This window comes from Phyllostomus discolor, chromosome 13 (assembly GCF_004126475.2).
Source record: "Phyllostomus discolor isolate MPI-MPIP mPhyDis1 chromosome 13, mPhyDis1.pri.v3, whole genome shotgun sequence".
In the NCBI taxonomy this organism is placed as follows: domain Eukaryota; kingdom Metazoa; phylum Chordata; class Mammalia; order Chiroptera; family Phyllostomidae; genus Phyllostomus; species Phyllostomus discolor.
In genome coordinates this window covers 45,247,883-45,274,082 of record NC_040915.2, presented here as the reverse complement: position 1 = coordinate 45,274,082, position 26,200 = coordinate 45,247,883, and the positions used below count along the sequence as shown (strand labels likewise).

Genomic DNA, 26,200 nt, shown 5'->3' with positions numbered 1-26,200 from the left:
CAGTGCTGGGTCTCATTCATTTTAGTCGGGGTGTAGCGTTTTAATGTCTTCTCTGACTGGAGTGAGAGGTGAAGTGGTGGAAACCGTGATGAGATAAATGTTACTGTTTTAAAAAGTGGTATTTGTAAGTTTACTTGAATACAGAAGTCATGTGAGGTATTATGGTAAAAATAACTCCCTCATCCTTCATCTTAGAATTCAAATTATGAGAGTATACAACAAACAGCAAGAAGCATTGCTGAGCAAGCTCATGAGCTGGCCTATGACCCAAATTATATGTCACCTTTCGCACAGTTTGCATGTGACAACGGACTGAATGTGAGAGGTAAGCATTCTTTAGGAAGGTCACAGAGACTAATTGGGAACACAGTAAGAAGGGAGCACTTGGGGCTGTGGGGGGAGGTGACCCGGAGCACTGGGGCGAGACCGTTGAGGGGCGCTGGCCCAGCTGTGTGCCAGTGGCTTTGAGCTAGGTCATCGGGCCTTTCCACTGGAAGACAAGAGCAGAGCAAGTGCGTGTTGTCACGCCTTCCCACAGAGGATGCCCTTCAGAACCGAACTTCACAGGCTGCACGGGCAGGCGGAACCCGAAGCCCTGCATTGCCCCCAGCGCACTGCTTGGACCTGAGCCCACAAGGCCTCCGGGCTCTGCCTGCAGGGACTGGACATTCCCAGCAGTTTAACATTCTGCCCTTCACGGGTCTGACATTTCACGTCTCCTTTCCTCTGGCTTTGTGGGACTCGTCGGCAGTAATTGCCTGCCAAACTGCCACAGCAGGTTTTGAAGAGGGAAGCAATGTTAAACTGTCCTTGCTTGAAGAGTCCTTCTGGCTACTGAGTGATATGTGTGACATGTAAAGCATTCCTTAGCCCTCCAGGAAATAGTAGAAGAAAAAAGCACATGCCATAGCTGTTTGGCAGATTAGAATACAACACTGTTCCTGGTTTCAAAACAGTGTATGTTTGGTATGTTTGTCCAAATTAGGCTTATGGCTAGAAACATGTTACTTCTCTCCGGGCAGAATTTATCTTACCCAGCTTTTGTCTTTGTTGTGATTGCTATAAACAGAAGAGATGGTGGCCATTTTAACAGAGCTCCCGTTTTAAAGAGCAAGGAGTGTTTTTTTTCTTCTAAGCTTCAGTTAAATTACATGTAATCTCTTGGTGTTTTTGTTTAATCTCTCTTTATCAAATATTTTTTTCTTTTCTCCACTAGAATATATTGGCAAACCAAACCTGCCTGAATTGCAAGCGTTTGCATCCTAGTATTTTTTAGGCTTACAGTTTTGATTGACACTTCCTTTTAAGATACGTGAATACGTTCTCATTTTCCTTTCAGGTGGAAAGCCAGATGACATCACCGTCCTTCTTTCGATAGTGGCCGAGTATACAGACTGACTCACCTAGGCGTCAACTCCTGCCTTTCCTTTCGTTCCCCCAAATTCTCCCCGGCCGCATGTGCGGATCCTGCTGGCGGGACCACGTTTCTTTGCCACTGATCTCAATGGCCAGTGATGTAAGCCTTTGCCTGTCTCTCTGAGACCCCATTGAGATCTTTGTTGAGAACCACTACTGTCATTCACTAGCTCACATCTGCCAGCAACTTGGAAGAGAATCAAGATTAGAAGATGGACCTTCACTTCTCATTGTCGTTTCCATGATGGGGTGGAGGTTTTCAAAGCCGAAATGGCTATTACTTTTCAAAAATGCTTGAAGTATTGAAGAAAATGAGTAATGTTGGTAAAGTGAATTCAAAATTACAGTGTGTAAAAGGGATTTTAAAAGTCTAACACAAATTATATGTTATGGTACATCTAAAAACATTATTCATCAAGAAATGTTACACGTGTACTATACAGTCTTTGTTATGATTGGGTGTGGCTTTGTGTTTTCATTATAAACTCCTATTTTTCAGGGGCTTATAATTCTGATCTAAAATATTGCTCTGGATTATGAAATCTTGATCCAAGGGTTTTGGGGGACAGGATTTGTTACAAATTGGAAGAAAAATCCAGTTTAATTCTATGGATGCAAATGTTTCATGGTTTTTAAAAGATACTTAATTGTGATCCTGTGGTCAGCGTTTTAGGAGTTTATTGATTAGTCCAAATCACAGGCTGGTGGCCTAATCCGCAGGAGGAGTGGGGGAACTCTACCGAAATTTTTTAGTGGGACTATTACTCAAGATTGTAAACTCCTCAAAGCCAAGAAACTTAATGCTATGGCCGAAATTCCTCCCAGCCGTCTGCTGTGATGCCCCCTCGTGGGAGCTCTAGGCTGCAGGCCTCGTGGGTTGAAAACGGACAGCTATTTCTTTGAGCTTTGGGGCTTTTGATGGTCATGCTACTTCTGGTGTCACTCAGACCTTTCGTTAGTGGCCTGCTTTCCGTAGACGAGCATGCACCAAATTCAGGAGTCCGTGTGGGAAGGGTGCCGTGGGCAGCGGCAGCAGCACAGACGTCCACGAGGAAAACTAGTGATGCTCTGACGTTTGCGTTCGCCCTACACAGAAATTTAGGAGTTTCTGAATCAAGCTTAATGTTTACAGTTTCCGAATAGCCATCTTGCAGTGTATAGTTTAAGTATCCCGCATTCAGTTTTCTCATCATCTGCAAGCTCAAACTTATTTTTAAGGTTTCTGTACAAGTCAACTGCTGTAAAGATATATATTTTAGGGTCAGTTTTTTTCCTTCATTAACTTGGTGGTAGAAAAATATATATACTTAGCAATCCTTAAATTAAAGCCATGTTTTATATATAAGTCAGGTAACATTGGTGTATAGATGAGAATGCAATTAAACCTGATGAGAATCTACTTGAGGAGAATATAGAAAGTGTCTCTAAAGGAGATACTTACTCCCTGGTTTATTGCATCAAAACTTATGTTTGAGGTTACCTCAACTTGTTTTAAAGATTTCGTTTTGTGAATTTGTACTGTATATTTGAGTAACTGTCAAGCTTTTGTTTTATTTAAAATTGTTTAACATGTACCATGTACATGTCATTACTATATTTCAATGCATCATGCTTGTAACAGGCATTTCATTTATAATAAGAATGAGTTATTCATTTGTAAGCTGTTCCGTAATTTATCTACTATTCCTAAATTGGCATAATGTTAGATATCTATTTTGAATCACCTTTAATTACATGTCAGAATGCCTTAACTACCCTAACTTGACGAAACAGTTCTTTGGTGGAGGAGACTGGGTGGGGAGGGGGGTTTGTGGAGGGAGACTGTTTAAATAACAAGAACCCATCGAGCTGTGACAAAACATGGAAGCCAGAGTGGCAAGTGGCGGGGTATTTATTTTGCACAAATTATTTGCAGTCTCTGTGTATTTAAAGAGTAAAGAAAGTTGCATCCAGAAGGGTTTTGTGTGAAGGAGCACATTTATACTTGGGCTGACGACATTAGTTCTTTTATTGGGTTTTTAATTATTTCTGGTCAGAGGTTTGTAGCCGATGATCTGGATATGTTTTGCATTAATTTTGCAATGCCTACATTTGATTCCTGGTAGAGCTGGTTAAGTCAGTGGCTTTTCTCTGCTCTCATTTAACTCGTCAGACACAATCTTTGTAAAGCTAGATTGGTGGTGTTTTAACACAACTCATTTAATCAACTTACCTTTTTGAGAAATGATCGTAAGAAATCAACAATATGTTTGTTCCAGTGACGTTGAAATTAGTGGGACAAGAATTGAGTTTCACAGTGGAACTGACTTTGGACCTGGCCTGTAGATTTGTACACAAAACAGTTTCTCTTTTCCCTGTCCTGTTCGTGTTATGCACTTAATTTTATGGCCGCCAGTGGTCAGTCAGAGTGCTGCTCACCGAGAACTCTCCTTCCACTCCCAGTGTCAGAGGCCGTGTGGGACCCGTGCTGAAATTCTCCGGTCACAGGACCCGAGTCTCTCTGGGGTGTGACTTGACATATGCCACTTGGTGTGTCTGATTCTGAACCTGATGTGTGTGTTAACTGTACTTTAAATCAAGCAGTATAAAGCAACACACACACACACGCCTCATGTGATGGACTTTTATAACAAAAGAAGAATCTGGATTTCTAATTTATAAATGGCAAATTATTTATCCCTCTCTGGATGCACCAAAGACCAGTAAAGTTTATAGCTTTTCCATCTATATTTATAAAGCAATACTGTATTATAAAAAATCAATATTTTTATCACATGCTTGAAATTTTTATTTTGTTCTGTTTTAAAATGTGCACTCTAAACATATCAGAACCTTATTTCTTCCTGTGAACTTAAGCTGCCTGCGCACAAAAAAAAAATTTACCCAACAGATAAGCAGTAGAGCCCATAGGCTCTTAAAAACGGAAAGAAGAAATGATGGGGGGGAATGAGTTATTTGTCCTGAATTACTGTGCTGGCTTGACATGGTTGATGGGTACTATGTCACAAAAGAATCCATTCCAGGTGTGTGTGTCTGGGGGTCAGGCTGCGTCTAGATTAGCAACTAGATTTCAAGCTTTGCGTGATGGGAGTGTCTCTCCTACCAGCCGCATTTGTTCTGGGTAGAACAGTAGCCTTCAGTACCACCTTCAGTACCACCAACCTACCACATCAAGTAACAAAGCAGGAATTGTAGGAATTTACTGAGTCAGTGTTGAGCGTTGTAGAGATTGTAAACAAGATTGGCTAGAACGGTAATAAGTTCTTGGTTCCTTGTCACCTTATACCAGCTATCTTTGGTGGAAGCTACAGCATCCAATTTTCCTAGAAATGATACATTTTAGCATTTAACAAATTTTACAATACCAAAAAAAAAATCTGCTTATAAAACTGAAATTATAAAGCAAAAAAATTTGGATTTTATTCATAAAAAATTAAGTCCTTTGTAAAATTGAACTTCCCAACTAAAAATTGACAGTGTTCATGTCAAAATTTTAACTTAGCAGGTAGTTTGTGGCAAAGATGGCTAAATAATGAAGCAAGTTTGAATTTGTGTATACTAATGAGCTGCTTTTTTCTGTTTTGAGACTATCATTATTTGTCTTACCCAAGAGGCAATGATCTGAATTGGATGTCTGAAATATAACTTATGCAGGAATAGTTCTGTAAATACATTTAAATAAACTGTAAAGATATTTAATAAATATAGTATTTATACTAATCTGTGTACTTTTTTTAATTTGAATAGTAACTAAGACACCAGCTGTTGATGTTGAGTGTGTTGGTCGCTATCAAGTCCACATTTCCAAGCCCCTTAGTCAACTAGTCTAGCAGTGACTCCGTACTCTATAGCTATTGTTTTGTCTTTTACTAGTTTATCTGCCTGAGCTCTTTTCACCAGCTGGTTTATTACAGCAGTTTAGCTTCCTCAAAAATTCATCAGAATGGGCTGATAATTGAATGTAAAACACACGTGGTTTCCTGGCTGAGACGGCTTTTGTATCGTCCACGTGGTATGAAGTAAATCACAGAAAAAGCTGGTGTCATTTAAATTTAGCATTCTGAAATCCCAAATCCTAAATTCTAAAGTCCAAATTAAATACAGTGTAGTCAACAGTGTGACTATCTTTTACAGACCAGCGCTGCACCCAGGCAGTTACTGATGACCCCTCCAGACCTCTGCCCCCGCCCCTTTCCATGGGCGAACCAGAGTGTCCTCCTCAGCAAGGAGACTGCAGCCACTCACACGTAAACGTGCTCTGCACAGTCGCCTGCCGTTGCCAGGGATATGTGAAATTCAGTGTTCATCATCAGCGTAAGCGTAAGATACATTATGTCTTTAGCCTACGTGCGCAAGGGCCTCTTGAAGTTATGTGGGCATTGCCAGTTTCCACAAAAAGCTCGGTGAAAGCCCATTTTCATTCACTGAGGAACATTCTGGGATGAACTTGAGTTTTTATTAGGTTATTGTGGGTAGCTCTGACTCATAACTGAGCTACAAGAGCCAAATTCACTCTGGTTTTAGAAGTCTGTTCACAGTTCTAAAGCTTACCGATCTATTCAGCCACCTTTGTTTATGAGTTCCACACAAAATCTCAAGTACAGTTGCCTGCCGGTTACCATTTCCTCGGGACCTGATGTCTTCGCAGAGACTCAACAATAAGATGTTATAGGAGTCTCGTTTGTCAGGTTATGACTGTAGACAGGTTGGGGGGAGGGGGAGGCGTGCAGCATAAGACATTACATAACAGTGTTTCTGTGCCAGGTTGTTCGGTCTGTGCAGGTAACAAGCTGATTCTTAAAGAGGCAAAGAACAGGGCACCCGTCTTCCACCTCACTCCATGCCAGACCAGGCTGTCTTGACAGTGGAGGTTAGTGCTCGATGCCAGATGATACAGAAATGATTTTGGCATCCTTCCATTAAATTCTTTTTCGCACCACACTGTAGAAAATCACATCTGAAAATCAGGATAATTTAAGGCCATCAAATAAAATTATATAAAAACACTCCAAAGTGAAGGGGGTAGCTATATATTTTTACTCTTGACCTTTTTTCCCCAGGGGTTAATTTTACTTAAAATCTTAACAAAGTATAAAAAGCCGTGGACAAAAAGGTCAAATATTACATGAGAAAAGACTGCATAACTTCTACTATGTCTGAAAGCACCAAACTCCAGTGTTCGCAATCAAATACAAAGATGCCTGACTACCAGTCACAGAACCCTAGAGCAGTGTCGACGCACTCCAAGTGGCTGCTGAAGAAGGTTAAATACCTTTATAAAACGGGCGGAAAAGGTACTAAGAGCTCCGATGTGAACATGCATTGAGCTGAAGAATTCGAACGAAACTTTTCCCTGCACAGACAACTGCGAAACTACTGCCTCCTAAGTAGCATAAAAACATACACTCGACAAACAGCTATTCCTAGATAACGACTGTTGCATGAGATGTTTGCAAAAGCAGAAGCCCATCCTGCATTTGAAGGAAGCCCAAGACAATGTTTTTGAAGACTAAGTGTGAAAACAGGTTTGAGGTATGAGCCACTAAATCGGAGGGTGGTGGGCAACTCAGCTGTCATGGAGGGTTAGAATATGGAAAAACTGCCACTCGTGTCCTCTTCGCTGTCACTCGCTGTTGCCAGACTGTCGAAAGGGTTGTCGCAGTGTTCTCGCAGGTCGGAAGAAACTGCTCCAAAGAACATGGAAGAGAACTGGAGGGAAGAAGGAACTGCACTGTTGATTCAGAGTAAGGATTCTCAGTAAATGCTCCAGGGGACAAACAGCCCCTTTTCGGAGACCTGGCCACTGTGGTCTCCCTAGCTTGGATGGTGCTGGCTCATGGAACACCCAGAGCCTTGCGACTGGACCAACCCCTCCCAGAGGCACACGGTTTGGGGTCAGTAATCTGCTTCGGACTCCCCGGCCTGAGCCATTTAAACATGCGCCAGGGCTGTGGGAGGCAGACAAAGGCAGATGCTGCCGGCCACTCTGCTTGACTCCCAGCTTCCCTTTCCCTCCCCCTGCCACAGACGCTACCCCTCTCAGCCAAAGCCCTGTCCTTTCCTCCCTGTCGGCCTCATAGCCCCCCCCCCAGGCCTCCCCTCTACTGGATAGGAGTATCAGCATTTTACAATAACATCTCTCATCTTTAAAATATATGAAGAGCACCACCACCCCATTCCTCCCTCCCTGCCTCACTTCTGCTTTTCTCTACACTTATTTCCAGTTTCTCATGCTCCTGTTCAGTCCTATCTAAAAAAGCTCCTCCAAGTATCGCAGGTTCGATTCCCAGTCAGGGCACATGCCTAGGTTGCAGGCCATGGCCCCCAGCAACCGCACATTGATGTTCCCCCCCCCCCCTTTAAAAATAAATAAATAAATAAATATTTAAAAGAAGAAAAAAAGCTCCTGACCCCATCACTTCACAGAACTTCCTGCTCTGGTCACCAAAAATCATCACATGCTTAAGCCAATGACCATCTTCAGTCTTCATGCCGCTTGATACTGAGACACTTCTTGGGCCTGCCTCGTGCCACGCGCTCCTGGTCGCTCTTACACTTAGCTCAGCGTGCTTGCCCTCCTCTACGCAGGCCTTGAATCGGGGGTTCTCAGCCTCAGCTCTACCGACACTTGGGGCCTGATGGTTCTTTGCTGTGCGGACCGTACTGTGCGTCGGAGGATTCGAGCAGCATCCCTGGCCTCTCACCACTAGATGTGGGTAGCATCCTGGATACCTCGTGTCCCCTGAACCCCCATAACCAACATCCCCATGTTACTTTTACCTCCTGAGTTAGCTGTCTACTTCCGCCACTTCTCTCCATCTCTAAGGAATCACCATCTCATCTCTTGGATGCTACAACTGAGCTTCCATGCTTGCCTCACTGTACCCCATTTCTGCAGTAGCTGCAGCTAGAGTTATCTTTTAAAAGATCAACTCTGTCAGCCCTCCCTCTTAAGACCCCTTGAGTGCTCTAAATGCCAAGATGCTTCATATGGCTGCTCACATGGCCTCCAGGACCCTTCTGGCATGATCTGGCCCTCATCAGTTGCCCCAGCTTCACCCTGCGCCATTGTTCCCCCGGCTCTCTGCTCTCCAACCGCCCGGCCGGCCAGCCTTCAGTGCCTTGAAACCACCACGCTCCCTCCATCGCCGGGCCTTTGTGCACACCACATCCCCTGCCCCAGGATCCAGTCTCGCTGCCCTAAAAAATCTTCTGTATAGTGACTTAATATAGTGACCTTTAGAAGAAATATATCTCCTTCCAAATTTCTAATTCTAAGGAACTCATATTTCCAAATCAATAACAATAGCAATAGCAAAACAGACTTGAATGAAACATTAAATGTAAAATTGGGACTATCATCATTTCCCAATGATGCCTCTGTTTCCAATAAATTGTGTTTATCTTCAATTCAATAGATTTCATAAGGCTTAATGTTAGCATTCTGTGGAGCTTATCATCAATCTAATAAAAGGTTGGTATACTGATGTTATTTACTGTGACTCCTCTATGAATGGGGGTCTATGCTGTTTGGGGGATAAAATTTATATCGTACCACTATGAGTAAAGGGTTTTCCAAACAAATTTGAAATATAAAATTAGAGCCCTGGCTGGTGTAGCTCAGTGGATTGAGCATGGGCTATGAATCAAAGGGTCACCAGTTCGGTTCCTAGTCAGGGCACATGTCTGAGTTGCAGGCCAGGTCCCCAGTAGGGGGCATGTGAGAGGCAACCACACATTGATATTTCTGTCCCCGTCTTTTTCCTTCCCTTCCCCTCTCTCTAAAATAAATAAGTAAAATCTTCAATAAAATAAAATTAGAAGAACATTTATTTTAGAAAACAAATTATATGACTAGCTTATTATATGTATTTAAATGTAAGTATGCACCCTGCCTGGTGTGGCTCAGTGGATTGAGCGGCGGCCTGCGAACCGAGAGGTGGCCGGTTGGATTCCCAGCAGGACACAGGCGCGGGCTGGGGGTTAGGTCCCAGCTGGGGGCGCGTGCGAGGCACCTGAACAGTGTATCCCTCGCACACTCATGTTTCCCTCCCTCTGTTTCGCCCTCCCTCCCCCTCTCTCTAAAAGTAAATAAATAAAATCAGAAAAATTGAAGGTGACAAAAAATAAAAATATAAGTATGCTATAAGCAATTATTTATTCTCGAGAACAAGCGATCTCAATCTCTGCTTGAATATACTTTGTTAGAAATTACTCAGGACAAAGCAAAAACCAAAAAACTCACAGAAAAAAAGAAATTACTCAATGAGCAATTTAACTATTTTGTGTTAACATTCTATAAATCACTCTCTCCACCTCAGACTGGCTTCACCCTCCACTGCCAATGAACTTTCAGTGCATCGTGGGTGGGCAGGAGGAGGGAGATGGCAAAGGGGGGCGGGTGATGGGAACTCCTGACCGAGACGTGGTCGCGTGTCAACGTTTGTCTTTACCTTCCTGGGCTGCGGGGGCCCTGGCTCTTCCTCCGTGTGGCTGACGCTGCTTCTGGGCGCCTCACCGGTGTCCCCATTCGCTCTTTTGGCCAGAGGACTGCCACGGTTTCCCGGCGTGGACATGCCCCCGGGAGTCCTCTCAGGGTGGAGCCTTTTGGGCGCTGCTCTTCCTGAGACGCGCTCCGTGGTCTCGCTGTCTTTCCCACGAGCCTTTGGGTTTGAACATTCCAGATCTGACCTGAGGTGTTAATAAGGGTTGAATGAATGGACTGTTTCCCTTGAAGTGTATATTTTTATATAACTAATAGAGCAATGTAGTATGTCAATGATAACACTGGTTTAGGGCATATACTGAAATAATGTGGAACTACCTGTTTTGAAGGTTAAGATGTACATACATGATTATTTAGAAATTCTCTCTACAGATGAGAATTTTTCAGTAAACAACCTGGTGTGCATGAGACAGTCTTGTGATAATGGTAACGGGGCCAAGTTAGAAAAACAGTCAAATAAATTACTATGCATACGTACAACAACATTGCATAAGTCATTAAAGATCACATTTTCAAGCCATAATCCATAGCAAGATAAAAAGCCACACATGCTATTTGATGTCAGTCTTGTTTAAAAATGCAAGCGTATGCAAAATTAAAAGTCTGGAAGGAAACGGAGCGCGCCAATGTTAACAGCGGCTATGTCTAGAGTACACTTGTGGGCGGTGTTGACTTTCTTCTTTGCACTTTTCTGTACTTTCCAAACGTCCCACAGTAACTTTGTGCTGCTCCAACAGTTGAAGTACCCCCACCCACACCAAAAAAGAAAAAAGTTATTAAGAGACAAAAGAAACAAGGAAAACAATGGCTGTCCCTTTGTCTGAGAAAGCGCGTTCTAGGTGTGAATAGACATTCCTTTGGACCTTAACACTGTATCACTCCTAAAAAGCAACTGTTCCCAATGGAAACGAGTTTGAGGTATTCACAAAGACAAATCGGAGAGTCCTGTTCAACTCTGCCCAGAAGAGAGAGAGCAAATATCCAGAGCAAGGTTGGTGGCATTTCTGTCCCTGTCAGGCCCTACTGTAGCTCTTCCCGATCCCATCAGAATCTCCAATCTAATGTGCTACTCCTCGGCTGTTTCCTCAATGAGTGCCATTGAATTGCTTCTGAGTAAACCGTAATGGCTTTTCCCCAACCAGTAAAGATGTTGGAACACAGCCTTACCTCTTCCGTTTTTCTGGAAGACACAACGATTGTGGAGAAGATGGTCTACTCGGCTCGTCAGCCAATGTAGCCAAAATAAAGTTGGCTTCCAGTAACATATCATCAATACTTAAAGCCACTGGTCTAAAAAGGCAAAGTCAGAGCACACAGAGCAATCATTTTCTGGTGGACATTGGGAAACATTAGAAAATGATACCTAATTCAGGAGTAAAAGAAAAACAGGAAAGTCCTTATGTCTTTTCACAGATTAACACAGTCCTAAAAGCTGAAATGGCCCTTAGAAATCACCAGATCTGATCCTGTAAAACACATCTACCCTGACCCAATCTCACTTGGAATTTCCGTCCTGAAATACTATATAAAGTATCATAGTTTCACAGAGATTCAACCCGGTTAAGCCATGTATCATTTTCTAGTTAAGCAACTTATTCACGCCAAATGTATAAATGGTTGCGCTCTGCAGAAGCATATGTCTTTCTCAATCAAGTTACCATTTAAAAAAACACCATGTTATGACATCTTTTGAAATTTTAGTTTGTTAAGTGTTTCTAGTAAGGTTAAGGAACTCCTTAATCTTACTAGAGGTGTTAATTAATTTCGAAGTGATTCACATGGTTTTATTACTGATATATAACAAAAGAAAAGGAAACAAATTCAGAAACGTTCCCAAGAACCTACTTCCCAGGAAAGTCAAAATAAATGGATATGGGAGCACGTGTAGCTTCCGAAAATGCCAGGACTCCCTGAAAGGAAAAGAAGAAGAAGAAAGTGAAGTCTTTCTTTAAAACTCCCAGTGAAAATTTTAATTTGGTGCAAATGTTTCTTTACCTTCAGTTCTTTGAAGCAAAATGTTATTTCAGTGTCGATTCCAATTTGAAAGAAGTCAAACTCAGCTGGACCCACAAACATCTCACTGTGCACAGAGTTGTTCAAATCTGTTTAACAGTGTAGGAAAATAAGGAATAAAATTAGTTCCGGAGGTATTTGTTAAATTTGAATATTAAAATATAACCTAAGCAGTAGATTTAGAATAGCCATAAATTCTTTGCCGTTCCTTCACCGAGAGCTGGGGCCTCTGTCTACCTGCCACTCCCAGAATCCGGGTGGGCGGGCGCTCTGGCTGCTTTGACCAGGACCATACGGGCGGTGACCTGGTGCTGGTTCCTGAGCCTCGGCCTTTGGAGACTAGCAGCTTCCACATCTATCCCCCGCTTTCTCTGTCCTGCAACTGCTGCTCTTGGAGCTCAGCCACCACGCTGACTCCATACTACAGGAAGTCCAAGTTAGTGAGGAGGCCACACGTGAGCAGGCACTCTGGTTAGCAACCCAGCCGAGCTCCAGGCATCGATCACCGGCCATGTCAGCGCACCATCTCGGATGTCTTCCGGTGACTCCAGCCCTAGCACCAGCTGCAACTGCATGAGAGACCCCACGTGCGCACTGCCCGGCTGAGCCCCGTCAACCCACAGAACCATGAGAGATAAGAATAAATTATTTTAAGTCACTGTATTTTGGAGTGGCTTGTTGTAAATGGTTAAATAGCCAGAATGCCATAAACACAAGTTTATTCTAAAGGGAACTACTACTTATGAATATAGTTTATATAAAACAAAGTTATTATATTTTGATTCACATCTTTTGTTTTCTTTTTCATTCATATCTTTAGTAACTTAGATATCATTCAGCATTTTTAACAAAACCTTGCAACGTAAGGACCTTGAACGATAACTGTATCTATAGGTAGAGCCTATTTGGGAAATTACACTTTATTTTCAACCCCTCAGCTAAGCAAATTTTTACTTTAAAAGTCCCATTCTCTTGCCCTGGCTGGTGTAGTTCAGTGGATTGAGCATGGGCTGCGAACCAGGCATCACAGCTTCGATTCCCAGTCAGGGCACATGCCTAGGTTGCAGGCCATGACCCCCAGCAACCGCACATTGATGTTTCTCTCTCTCTCCCCTTCCCTCTCTAAAAATAAATAAATAAAATCTTTTTTTAAAAAAGTCCCATTCTCGCATGTGTCTGTTAGCTCTAGCTACCAATGAGTCATCAATATTTCCTTACAGCTATGGATGGACTTACATTAAATTTACTGTTTATGTCTAAGTATTTAATCTTCTGTGTTGCTATGACAACATCACGTTCTCCTACTGGATATTATTTGTATATACAAAAGCTATTTTCTTCATTACTTATATCCTGCTACCAAGTCATTTTATTGTCCCAGTTAGTTTTTATCGCTGATTCTCTAGAGTTTCCAGGTGTATTATCGTGTCATTTGCAAACAGAAATGGTCATACTTTTAGTGCCTTTGATTGCCTCATCTAATTGCATTAACTAATAACTCTGGTACAATGTTAGATAGAAGAGGAGATGTCAGGTATCCTTATCTGTGGTCTTAGTGGAAATTAGTCTTCCTACTAAGTAAGACACTGGTTTTGGCATATGTAAATATATATACATTTAATTATTTTTAAGAAAGCGTCCATCAGTTCCTATATTTTTTAGTGTTTCATATTAAAAATAAATGTTACACATTTTATGAGGCTCTCTCAGCATTTATGGAGATAATCATATACATGTTTTTTCCTTAAACCTATTGATGTAGTGTTTTACGTTACTGGAGTTTCTAATATTGAACCAATATTGCATTTCTAGAACAAATTTCACGTGGTCACCGGTATACAATTTCCTGAGTGAGGTGTTGAATTTTGTTTCCTATTATTTTCTTCAATTTTTAGGCACATTTAAAAAAATACAATCATACTGTGCATACTACTTCATAATCTATTTAACAACATATCCTGTTTTTCCATGTCGGTAAGTACATTTTTCTAATTATTTGTGTGTGTTGGTGTTTTGTGTTTTTCACTACCAAATTAGCTTCAATAAATGTCTGTGATATGCGCTCTCAGAGAGAAAGGGATGTATATATACACATACAAAATTACTTTTGACAGCTTCGCAGTATTTCATTACTTTAACTCGACCGATCCCCTGCTGTTAGATCTGAAGTGTACACCAGGCATTAACAGTGCTTGTCTCTGGATAGTGGGATTTCAAGCGATTTTTTTATCAGTGCTTTTTAAAAATTACTTTCTTCAGCGAACATGAATTGTGTAAGTATGAGAACACAGGATAAACGGTATATATTTTTAAAGGCCCAAACAGCACCTTACGAAGGCATTCATCTCAAACAAGAGGGCTCGTGTCACTCGCAGGGCATCGGCAGAGAGGAAGGTCAGTAACACGGTGAAACGGTCGGGTCCCCAGGCAAACACGACTGCAACTGCTCGTTAGACAGTCGTTGGGGCGGGACAGTGTCTCCTGGTTGTTAAATGGCCGCCTTTATTCAGAGACGGGGGCATGGGATACAGAGCAGACCCGCCGCCAGTCCGGCACACATTTCCCAGGTCTCGCGCTCCGGAGGGCCAGGACCGAGCGGTGGGTGGAATCTGAGAGGAGCAGCACCGCGGGGGGGGGGAGCGGGAGCTTGGGCCCTGTGCTCAGACCCACGCCCACGCTTGCCACCCGTGTGCCGCCCAGCGAGTCACTTAGTCTCTCCCCGCTTCCTGTTCTCCAGACGGAAAACGGGGGTCATTGCAGTACCTACATCACGGAGTTGTCAGGAAGATCAAATGAATTCAGAGATGCAAACCATTTAGAACCAAGCCTGGCACCAACGAAATGCTGCAAAAGTCATCTGACCCAACTTAATCCCTGGTCCTACTAGTTTTTCACTTGAAAATGTCACGGTTCCTCCCTTCGCACACTTTCTTTACTGCCATCGCCAGCAAAAATCATACAAGGTCAAAGAGTCTTCAACAACTTGTGCCAAAAAGACCCAAGAAAATTTTCTTAATACCAAAACTCCTGACTTACTCGTGCCTTAGTTTCTCCATACCATCTCGATAACTCTTGGAAGACTGATTGAAGAAGCATTCCCATTTTCTGGCCTACGTTTTTGCCGTCTGGAATACCTTACATGTCCAAGTCAAATTTACTTTTGCTTATGTCGTCAAAGATCATCTCAATGGCTGGCCTCTTAATTTTCCTTGATGCTAAGTACAAAGTATGATAAAGGAGGAGAAATAGGCCTTGAAATCCTAACTTTAAAAATATTTTTCTCTGTAACCATTCTCCTAATTTTAAAACAACTGGAATTTAATGATCTTTCTACATGTGACTGCCTTTTAGACAAAAATAAATATTATACCACCAATATTTACTGAGTGGTTAGTAATCAAGAAAGCCAGGAAGTGATATTATATCAAAGCGCCGTGACAAAGAGGACACTTACCCATTGATTCCTCATTGGAACTCTTAATGCAGACTTCCAGGGGCGTGGCAGCCAGGGTGACTTCCTCTTGACTTGGGGGAAAAAAGACAGCCGCCTCAGCGAGCACTCTGTGAGACGTAATAAAAACACCACATTATTTGAAAAACAAACAGAAAGAAACAGCTTCCTAATGAGGCTCAAATCCTTAATCTAGAAATAAATAGGTTAGTTGGCTTAGACTTAGAAAAATTCGCCCAAAGGACTTTATAGTCTTTTTTCTATATGAGCTGCTATATTTTAGTATATTTAATGATTGTAGCTCCATTTAGAGGCCAAGAGAAGAGTAAAATACATTCTTAGTGAGACATGTGAAGCTGCAGGATAAACCAAACTCTAGAATAAAATGTCATTAATTATTTTTTTATGTAACAAGTACCTATACTTTTTCACTGGCCCGGGATCACACTGCTCAGGGAGGCGGTGGAAAGCAGAGGTGCTCTGGGCCGGGGCCAGCTGAGAGGTGGCGGAGAGGCTCCCAAAAGACTAGGAGTCACCTAGGCTCTCCTTCCCTTGGCTGCTTGTCCTGGACTATTAACTATTACTTTCAAGGTTGTCTTCACATCCCAAACGCCCTTTCATCCCGTGCACCTTTTCAAAAACAACTTTATTAAAATATAATTCATGTACTACACAATTCAGTTTCCAAGTTGTCCGATCTGCATTTCCCCAAAGACTAAGGATGTTGAGCATCTTTTCGTGTGTCTATTGGCCAGTTGCATGTCTTCTCCGGAGAAATGCCTGTTCGAATCCTTTGCCTGTTTTTTAGTGAGGTTATTTGTCTTTTTATTATTGCATTATAAGTTCCGAGCTACTTTTGAAACTGAGGTGTGGGTAGATAAAAAAAAAAGAGATTCTGAGAATGTTTGTGGTGCTGGTGTCATCCCGATGCCAGACACGAGCTCAGCGGTGTCTCTTGATGCCAGGATGTCAGGAACGCCTACCAAGTTCATGGGAAGCTTTTCCAGTGATAAGGCGAAAGTTGTCCAAGATACCACACAACCTGATACAAAAACTGACAACATGAGTGTGAAATTCCAAAATGAGGAAAAATACCAGTTGCTAATAAAGATATGAAAAGATGCTCCAACTCCCTAGTAATAAAATAGACACAACAAAGGACTCTACTAATATCATTTTCTACCTATTATATTGGCAAGAATTTTAAAGATTGATCGTATCCTTTACTCAGAAGGATTCTCCTACACTTTTGGTGGGAACGTAAACTGGTACAAACTTTCCAGATAGCAATCTGATAGTACGTGTGCCAATTTAAAATTGGTGTTGGAGCCGGCAATTTCATTTCTGTCTGTGTTAGGCAGCCTAGAAGGCCCCCAGGGGTCCCCAGCTCCTGGGGTTCCTGCCCTTACATGATCCCCTCCCCTTGAGTGTGGGCTGGACTGATGGGGTTCCCTTCTAACAGAAAGAAAATGGCAGAAGTGGTAAGACGGCCATTCTGAGATTCTGACTCCGTCTTGGGAGTCTCCCTCTCCCTGTCCCTCCTCACCCTGTCGGGAGGACGGCGGGGCAGCCTACACAGAGGCCTGCCCGAGAGGAGCTGGCGTCCACAGGCAGCTGCGGGAGCCAGCCTGGAAGCGGATCTTCCGAGGCCTCCCAACCACAGTGTCGGCGAACTTGGAAGTGACCCCACCCCCCACAACCTTCAGATGAGTCCACAGTCCTGCTGATGGCTTAGCTTCAACCGCTCCTCAACCTGAGACCTTCAGCCAGATGCGCCCGGTCAAGCTGCTCTTATTAGCGTGAAGTAATAAATGTCTGGTTTTCTAAGGCTCCCAGATTTGGGGGAATTTGCTCCACAGCAACAGATAAACTAACACACCGCCCTGGTACTAGCAGCGTTGTCTGTGGTAGTAAAACGTTGGAACAACCTACTTTTGTGTGTGTGTGGTGGTAAAAAGTTGGAAATGACCCTTAACCGAGGTTTCCTTTTCCTCGGTTTCAGTTACCTCCAGTCAACTGCGATCTGAAAATATTAACTGGAAAATTCCAGAAATAGTCTGTAAGTTTTTAAACTGCTTGTCAGTGAGAGTGGTGTGATGAAATCTCACGCCATCCGGGGCCGTCCTGCCCAGGACTCGACTCATCCCTTTGTCCAGCGTCCCCAGGCCGTGGGTGCTACCTGCCCGCTAGTCACTCAGGGGTTGTCTCGTTGTCATCAGCTCGACTGCCGAGCACCGCGGTGCCTGTGTTCAAGGCACCCTCATTCTACGTAATAACATCCCCGAATCACAAGAGTGGCGATGCTGACAATTCGCATATGCCAGAGGGAAGCCATACAGTGCCTCCTTCAAGTGAAAAGGCGGAAGTTCTCCTAGACTTACTAAATAAAGAAAAAAAGTCGTATGCTGAGGTTGCTCAGATCAGTGGTAAGAACAAATCTTCTATCTGTGGCGTTGTAAAGAAGGAAAAGAGATTCCTGCTAGTCTTGCTGTTGCACCTGCAACTACAAACGTTTTGGCCAACAGTGCATGGTAAGTCCTTAGTTAAGATGGAGAAGGCGTTAAATTTGTGGGTGGAAGGAAGACAGGAGCAGAAAACATATTCCGACTGAGGGCAACGTGATACACCGGAAAGAACTGAGCCTGCACGAAGTCCGGAGCGAGGGGACGCCTGAAACAAGCGACCACATTCACACAACTTTTGCTACAGTATATTGTTAGTCTCTTAGTATGCCTAATTTATGAATTCAACTTGATCACAGGTATGTCTGTATAAGAAAAAACATAGTGTCTATAGGGTTTGGCACTATCCCCGGTTTCAGGCATCAGCTGGGGAGTGGAGGGGACTGCTATAGGGCTGTGGGTAAGTAAATTACCGCTACGTCATACAGTGAAAACTTACACAGTTGTTAAAAAGAATAAGACTGATTTAGGTGAACTGACATAGAAACTAAACAACACAAGTTGCCAAATGATAATAATAATGGGATATTTTCTTTGAAGAATCTATGTATGATATATATTATGAAAAACTATATAAAATATTTATCTGGTATGTGACATAAATTTGAGAGGTGGGAGAAAGAGATAACCAAATGATAAGAAGGGGGGAGTTACAGGGATTGGCTCTAAATTTAACAAAATAGCTATAAACAGAGAAGAGCTAGAATGATACACACCAAGTTATTAACAGATGTTCCCCCTGCCGTGGGATAGAGGGGGCAGGTGGAGGAGAAAGACTTTCATTTTTTAAAAATATTTTATTTATTTATTTTTAGAGAGGGAGAGGAGGGAGAAAGAGAGAGAGAGAGAGAGAGAGAAACATCAATGTGCAGTTGCTGGGGGCCATGGCCTGCAACCCAGGCATGTGCCCTGACTGGGAATCGAACCTGCGACACTTTGGTTCGTAGCCCGCGCTCAATCCACTGAGCTACGCCAGTCAGGGCTCATTTTTTAATCTTTGCAATCTTCTAGGAGTTGCAGATGCATTTCGAGAGCACATATTTCTTTTGTAATTTAAAAAAACAACAAGGATAAAATACCCTTTGGCTCACAAACTAATTAATGTTTAATGTTACAGCTTAACATTGAAAAATCGAGTGCACTGACTCATTCTCTAGAGGAAAAATGGAAACACTTAAGGACAAAATCAGTCCACATCAAAAATGCTGAAATTTTCTTATGCTGCGTGTTCTAAGGCTCAGACAGAAGGCACCATATAAATGGAAAGTATTCTTAGATAATATATTTTTCTTGATATCATTTGATGAAGAAAGCTACTGATGGGATATTTTTAGAACTTTCTTAGCCACTAAATTATTACTGCTACCATTATGCAGTTTTGATCTATCACAGCAATTCCCAAGCAATGTGCTGCGGCACACTGGTGTGCGGCAAGATTCTTAAAACATGCAATACCTGACTATTTAGTTTTAAAAAATGACAACAGTCAACACAACAATTGTCATCCGGTGTGAATGAATTAAAATGATACCCTTGATTGGCAAAAAAATATGGTTTTTTTGATGTGCCACAGAATCTTAGTAATTAGTGTATCTGTGACGTGAGATGAAAAAGATTGAAAACTGCTGGTCCACTATTATCTTTATCAAGGTTTTCTTTCTCTCTCTTGATTCTGTGAGAGCCTTCTCCAAGTCCAGTGTTAGCTTAAAAAATGTAACTGATTTAAAAGCTCTAGGACAGCCCTGGCTGGTGTAGCTCAGTGGATTGAGCTCGGGCTGTGAACCAAAGCATCACAGGTTCGATTCCCAGTCAGGGCACATGCCTGGGTTGCAGGCCACGGCCCCCAGCAACCACATATTGATGTTTCTCTCTCTCTTCCTCCCTCCCTTCCCTCTCTAAAAATAAATAAATAAAATCTTAAAAAAAAAAAAAAGCTCTAGGACAAAGCCCTGGCTGCTGTGGCTCAGTGGATTGAATGCCAGCCTGCAAACCAAAAGGTTGCCAGTTCAGTTCCCAGTTAGGGCACGTGCCTGGGTTGCAGGCGGGCTGGGAGTGCGCAAGAGACAACCTATCGATATTTGTCTCTCACATCAATATTTTCTCCCTTCCTTCCTCTCTCCCTTCCCCTCCCTTTAAAAATAAATAAATAAAATCTTTAAAAGCTCCAGGACATTAATTCTTTACTCTGTAACCATACTACATTCAGAAAAATAAGAAACCAGAACAGAGAACTCATTACCTTGGTTGAATCACTAGTACATTAGTACATGTTCTCTTTTCGAAAATAACTTGCAAAGGCTGACTTTCTTGAAAACACACATTATGGGTCCTTCTAATACCTTAAAGAGAGTAGAGCAAAAAGTCTTTTAAAAGTCTTTAACTTTCACAGCCAAATTAAAATACTGTAAATGAAGTTATATTTAGTATCTGCAGGTGCCTAGTGTGGAGAAGCACTTGGTCTTAGTGGATGTGTTTATCGCCCCCTAGTGGACACCAGGCAACATGTCAGACCCTCTGACCAAGCAGGCAGTCGAGTTCCCACATTCTTTTGAAATACAGGTAATTACTTAAATTGCGTGTAAAACAGTGATTGCCCACTGCAGCTCAGGTATCTGTGATTCCCCTTCAGTACCTGGCATCCAGGACCGATATTGCTGGATGGCACCTTTGGAATATGAAGCCAAACATCGGGGGCCTGTGGATTCTTTTCCGCTGAGAGGAGGAGGGGAAAAGTGTGTGGCAAGAATGTTACTGCCCTTTGTGCAGGGAACTGCGGCACACACTTCACATTCCTCACCTGGGACTCGCACGATATCCCTTTGGGGTGTGCACTTAATCTCAGAAGAGGAAACAATAGCTCGGAGAAGCTGAATGACCTTTCGAGGCTATCCTTTTTTAACGAGTACAGCAGGTCTTCCAACAATGTTTCATTCAAAGTCGTTGCATTACAGTGTTGATGAGATGCCTTAGGAACTAAATCTTGTTTACATTAATCAGCCTATGGTAGAGTTGGCTTCATTATCCATCATTTTGCCCGTCAATGATGTTAAGTGAGGACTTACTTTATAGCTAGAATTTAATTCTAAATTTGAATACAGAGCCCATGTAATAAAATCCACGTGGGCTAGAACCTTGTACAGCATAATAATGAAGCAGTGTGAATCTCAAGGTTTCACTAGCGATAACATTTCTCAACTTATTATTTTTTTTTTACTTAGGTGATAACAGCAACATTTATTAATTTCAAAAATATTTACTGAGCACCTACTACAAAAAGAAAGATTTGGACCAATATCACAAGTACAAGATTTTTTTAAAAGATTTTATTTATTCATTTTTAGAGAGGGAAGGGAGGGAGATAGAGAGAGAGAGAGAGAGAGAGAGAGAGAGAGAGAGAGGGAAACATCAATGTGTGGTTGCTGGGGGTCATGGCCTGCAACCCAGGCATGTACCCTGACTGGGAATTGAACCTGCGACATTTTGGTTCACAGCCCGCACTCAATTCACTGAGCTACGCCAGCCAGGGCTTACAAGTACAATATTTTTTTAAAGCATAAAATTCCACCTGCCAACTTCAAATAAAATACCAGCAATCATAATAAATATAACTAGAGTTAACACTTAGAGAATGTGCCAGGCACACTTTTAAACAGTTTAGAACTATAACTTCCTAGAACTCATAGATCCTCACAAAACCCCTTGATATTAAATGGGGTTGATATTAACATTTCCCCCAATTTACACACTGGGAAACTGAGACGTAGGAATGTAAATAATTTGCCCAAGGTCTCTGCAAGGAAGGGGCAGAGCAGGATTCCCCCCCAGACACTATGGTCTTCAGAGCCCACGCTGTTAAGCACCAGGCCGTACATATTTAAGTATGTAAAAGTCCTATGAGTATATGTGAATAAGGACCGTGCAAGACCGGGAGGCAGGAAAACCGCTTTATAGCTTGGCGTGGCAGAGAGAATGAATGAAGGTTTTGGCTCCTACTATTGAGGGGCAGAACTCTAATCCAGGCTCTGTGACCCTGGGCCAGTTACCACATTTCTTTCAGCCCCAGATCTAATACTATCTGCCTCCTAGAGGGAATTATTCTTTTCTTTCTTACCAAGGAACACCATTACCAAGGCACTCTTACAGAATATCAAGCAGCCAGTTAATTTGAGAACAACCAACTGGTTAAATGCAATTGGATTTTAAAAACTGGTTTGTACCCTGGCTGATGTGGCTCAGTGGATTGAGCACAGGCCTGTAAATCAAAACGTTGCAGGTTCAATTCCCAGTCAGGGCACATGCCTGGGTTGTGGGCCAGGTCCCCAATGTGGGGCTCATGAGAGGCAACCATACATTGGTGCTTTTCTCCCTCTCTTTCTCCTTCCCTTCCCCTCTCTCTAAAAATAAATACATAAAATCCTCAAAAAACATAAAAAATTGGTTTGTATGCAAGTAAAGTTTGTGTTACTGACAAGTATAAAAGGGAAATACTACTAATCATCTCACAATACTTCTTCAAAGACAAGTAAGATAATACTTTTCAGGTACTTACAACTTTCCTACCACAAAACCACATAAATTCTAAGCAATAATGCAATGAGATCTCTTGTATTATTGCATATGGTTTGAATACTCTCAACTTAAAAAATATTAATAAAAACACACAATACATTTAAACTAGTTTTAATTACACCTACCATATCTGCAGAAGAATTGAATAACTACTTTGCACTTATCAGCTCTGGTGAATATTTTGCACATCTCTACATTTCTTTCGAGGGAATTCGGACATCTAAAGATGGGCAAAAGTGACTGTAATACAAACAGATTATAGAACAGGTCATACTCAAAATGGTTGTTTAATTTGTTTAACAAACACAAAAAAATATGTATATTTATAAATGAATAAATTTGTCCTTCATGACATTAAACCAAGTATTAATTATAGAATAGATTTTATGTCGAATACGCTGAATATTTCCACAATAGAAGAGAAAACCAGGACCACTTGTATTTTTACCTTCATTCCCAATTTGCAATTTAAATTTGATACTGTGTTTCTATCTTTCATTTCCACAGCCGCTGACCATTGGTAACTTTGGAAAAACACAGGAGAGAAGAGGACACATCCATATGCTGACCGACAAGAATTCACAGACCTTAAGGCAAGCTGGGAAAATACAATAATAACTATTTAGGGGGAAAAAAAATCAAACTTCTTTAAATGATTAATTTTAAAAATTCTATTTTGTTTCACATAGCAATTAAATGAACTCAAATTATGCTATCAGATGATAACTGCATTATATGTCTGCATTGTCCATATGAATTATAATGTATGTTATAGGGACTGCATTCGTCAGTGCATATTGAGTCTGCACATGCATACATATATGTCTACATATCTATATTGCATACATATAGGTATTACATCTAATATCTTGCATGTTGAAACTGTAAAACTGCAAATGCCTAGAGGGGCCTTAATTGTAATACGCAAAGTGGCAGAAGGCAATATAAAAGGGAGTGAGAAAAGAACTCAGCAAAATGGTGATCTCTGGCCTTGTGTAAGGAGAGCAACTGTTCGTGTCAGCCAACTACTTCCACTTGGGTATAAAGGCCCCACACTGTCAGACCTTTTCTGAGTTTCCAAGAGAAGCAAGAAATTCAGATTTTTCTTGTGGACTCTCCCAATTTTTAACTGTTAGAAATTATTTCAATTCTTTAAAAAACACAGTGCAATTCACAGAAAACACTTCTGCAAGCTATATCTAGCCTCTTGGCCACCAATTTGTGACTTTTGATTTAAATCAATTGTGTTTATCTGCATGATTTTAAAGTTTACTATGCTGCTCTAAATTAACAATTTCAACCTGTGTGCCACAAGAATTTTTTAAACATGCAATACCTGACTATTTATTCAGGGACACTGACCTCTTTTCCCTTAGATTGTCAAATTAAAAAAAAAAAAAATGACAACAGCCAACATAAGAACAGCCATTCAGTGTAAATGAATCAAAATTACACCTATTTTTTTGGTCGGATCGGCAAAAAATATATTTTTTGTTATGCCACAGAATTTTAGTAATTAGTTTACCTGTGCCACGAGATGAGAAAGGTTAAAAATTGCTGCTTTAAATGTATTCAGATATGCGCCATCAAGATGAACAATGAAAGGGATAGTTACAATTTTTCGATTTCCTAGTTAACATACAATCTAGACCTCTTTTGTCATAATAGACAGTGTCTGAATTAACTTTCGTACTTACACCTTTCTCGGACGGGTCTAGCCACAGCTCGTCACTAATCCGTGACAAAGCTTGGATTGCTTTCCCGAATACTACGGAGAAAAAGAAAGTTGCTGCTTACATTCGTTCTCTCGAACAATAAAAGCACATCACAAGACTACTTCAGCATTAACGGGACTTAAATTCATAAAGAACAGCGTTTATAGACTAATACTACGAGTTACTGTAAGAAATACCGTGATAATACCCTTGGCAAAATGCCAGGTTCATAGTAAGAGCTCAATAAATTCCAAGAATGAGTGTGTGAAATGATAACGTGCAACAGAATTCTTCCTTTCTGTTTGTTTGCAGTGTGGCATGGAGCCACCGTGGCAAGCCAATTTCTGCACTAATGTATTTTTTATTTTATTTTTTTTTATTTTATTTTAACTGTTGTTCAAGTATAGTTTTCGTACTAACGTATTTTAAAACTTGTGCCTTCCCCCACCTCCCCCCCCCCAAAAAAAAATGTAAAAACAAGAAATGGAGAGGTTGGTTTGAAGGGTTTGAATAATTTGACTCATGGCAAAGTCGAAACGAGTGACGAGAGAAACTGGAGGCACACACGATGCACCCACGATGCACCTCCGATGTCGGAGGGTTGTGTGGAAGGTGTCGGATCTTCCCACCACACACACTTAGGTGTCCTTTCAGAAACAGAGGCGAGGGCTGGGTGAAATCCCGTCTGATCGGGTGTGACCCTTTCGTGTTCTTATGAGTTACGAAGAAGTAAAAAAAAAAAAAAAAAAGTAGCAAACAGATACGGCATGCTATGCTGCAATAAAAAACGGATGGCCATATCAATCTATGGACAAGGAGAAAAAAAGGAAAAATCATTCCAGGACGTCGGATGATAATGCTTATGAATTTTAAGTGCAGGAGTTGGGGGCGTGGGTCTCCAACTGAGAAAACAACGGATGGCCTTATAACAAAAAGAAAACAAAAAGCTAGGGGCAACGTCCTTTTGTACCGCTTCCATTTCACTACTTTTTCACGGGGCTGCCTCAGGCAGGCCTTCCGTCCAGCCAGGGAACGTTTATTGATTGAGCATCGCCTGTGTCCCAAGCACGGCGCGCGCGGCAATGGCGGTCTAGCGACGAAGAAGGAAGGGAGAGATGGCGCCCTGGCAGCGCTTCCAGGCCGACGAGAGCAGACGAGCACACAAATCACTGCTCGTTAGGAATGGAGGGACCCGCCGCGAAAGGGGGCTTCCGGTTCCAAAGCCGTCCTCGACGCCGGGGGGGCCAGCCCCAACACAGGACGCCTGTCCGTGATCGTTGTCAGGTTTCAGTCGCTTTTCTCAACACAGACTTTCAGGAGTCCCGCGCGTGTTCCAAGCCCCACGCGTAACCATCGTCCCCGTACACTCCCACTTATGGAGCGCTCTGCGTGCATTTCCATCTCATCCGCACGACCGGGATGCTCTGCTTGTCATCTGCGTGAGGAAGACACTGAGCCCCGACGTGACTCAGTGGCGTGTCCCGGGCCGTACGTTTAAAAATGGCGGGGCGACGATGGAACCTGGTTTGTGTTTTTCCCGTGACACTAAAATACTTTAACTGTTCCAGCATTATTCCCCCCACCCCCACCGAGTCCGCCCCACGCAGTCTCTTCCCGATTTTGACGCCCGATGGTGCAACTTCATTTCCTAGCTACCCATGAAAATATAAATGCTGTGCATAAATCGAAGCACATGGGCCTTCCTCTTCCCCTCAGAAGCTCGTGGGACCGGACCACGGGGGTGCGCGCTGGCTCCGAGGAGACTTGGGTGTCCTCAGCCCTGATGCACACAGGCAACTGGGAAGAAGTGTGCGGATGGTGGAACTCCCCCATGCACTTCGGGCTTTCCCTTTTCCTCCCTAGCTAGGAAAAAAGGCTGCTCCACCTTTAGCCTGACTGCCGTTCATCCCGCACTTCAGCATGGCTGCAGGCCCTAACGAGCCGGGTCGCCGAGTGCGCCTCCACTCGACGCCCCGGGTTCCCGGATGTGGCCCGAGCTTTTGGAAGCTACGAGATCACACCCTGCCCCTCCACTTCCCCTCTTTCTCCGAAAGCAGCTTTGCTTTAC

General features: G+C 42.4%; 2 protein-coding genes across 2 annotated transcripts in view; one reads left to right on the top strand and one right to left on the bottom strand.

The window, feature by feature from the left end:
* Positions 1-5,136, top strand: part of PPTC7 (protein phosphatase targeting COQ7) — a 37,727-nt gene extending 32,591 nt beyond the window's left edge. Inside the window, exons 5-6 of the mRNA XM_028528601.2 lie at positions 196-325; positions 1,340-5,136. Coding sequence (XP_028384402.1) covers positions 196-325; positions 1,340-1,398 — 189 coding nt within the window. The 3' untranslated portion in view covers positions 1,399-5,136. The remainder of the gene's footprint in view (positions 1-195; positions 326-1,339) is intronic.
* A 1,863-nt stretch (positions 5,137-6,999) lies between these two features.
* RAD9B (RAD9 checkpoint clamp component B) lies at positions 7,000-26,134 on the bottom strand. The gene is made up of 11 exons (XM_028528676.2): positions 26,018-26,134; positions 24,115-24,185; positions 22,866-23,015; positions 22,543-22,657; positions 20,088-20,187; positions 15,390-15,496; positions 11,918-12,024; positions 11,768-11,832; positions 11,090-11,212; positions 9,870-10,107; positions 7,000-7,125 (listed from the first exon to the last, which is right to left on the bottom strand). The coding sequence occupies exons 1-11, from the start codon at positions 26,052-26,054 to the stop codon at positions 7,000-7,002; spliced, it is 1,239 nt and encodes a 412-aa protein (XP_028384477.1). The 5' UTR covers positions 26,055-26,134.
* Positions 26,135-26,200: the final 66 nt, after the last annotated feature.

Excerpts from the sequence above, each read along its gene's own strand:
- RAD9B (XM_028528676.2), bottom strand. The coding sequence starts at position 26,054 with ATGCTGAAGTGCGGGATGAACGGCAGTCAGGCTAAAG. Across the intron at positions 10,108-11,089 it reads CTTCCAGAAAAACGGAAGAG|GTCAGATCTGGAATGTTCAA; the intron begins GTAAGGCTGTGT and ends TTAACACCTCAG. Across the intron at positions 7,126-9,869 it reads GGCCCCCGCAGCCCAGGAAG|TTCTCTTCCATGTTCTTTGG; the intron begins GTAAAGACAAAC and ends TCTTCCCTCCAG.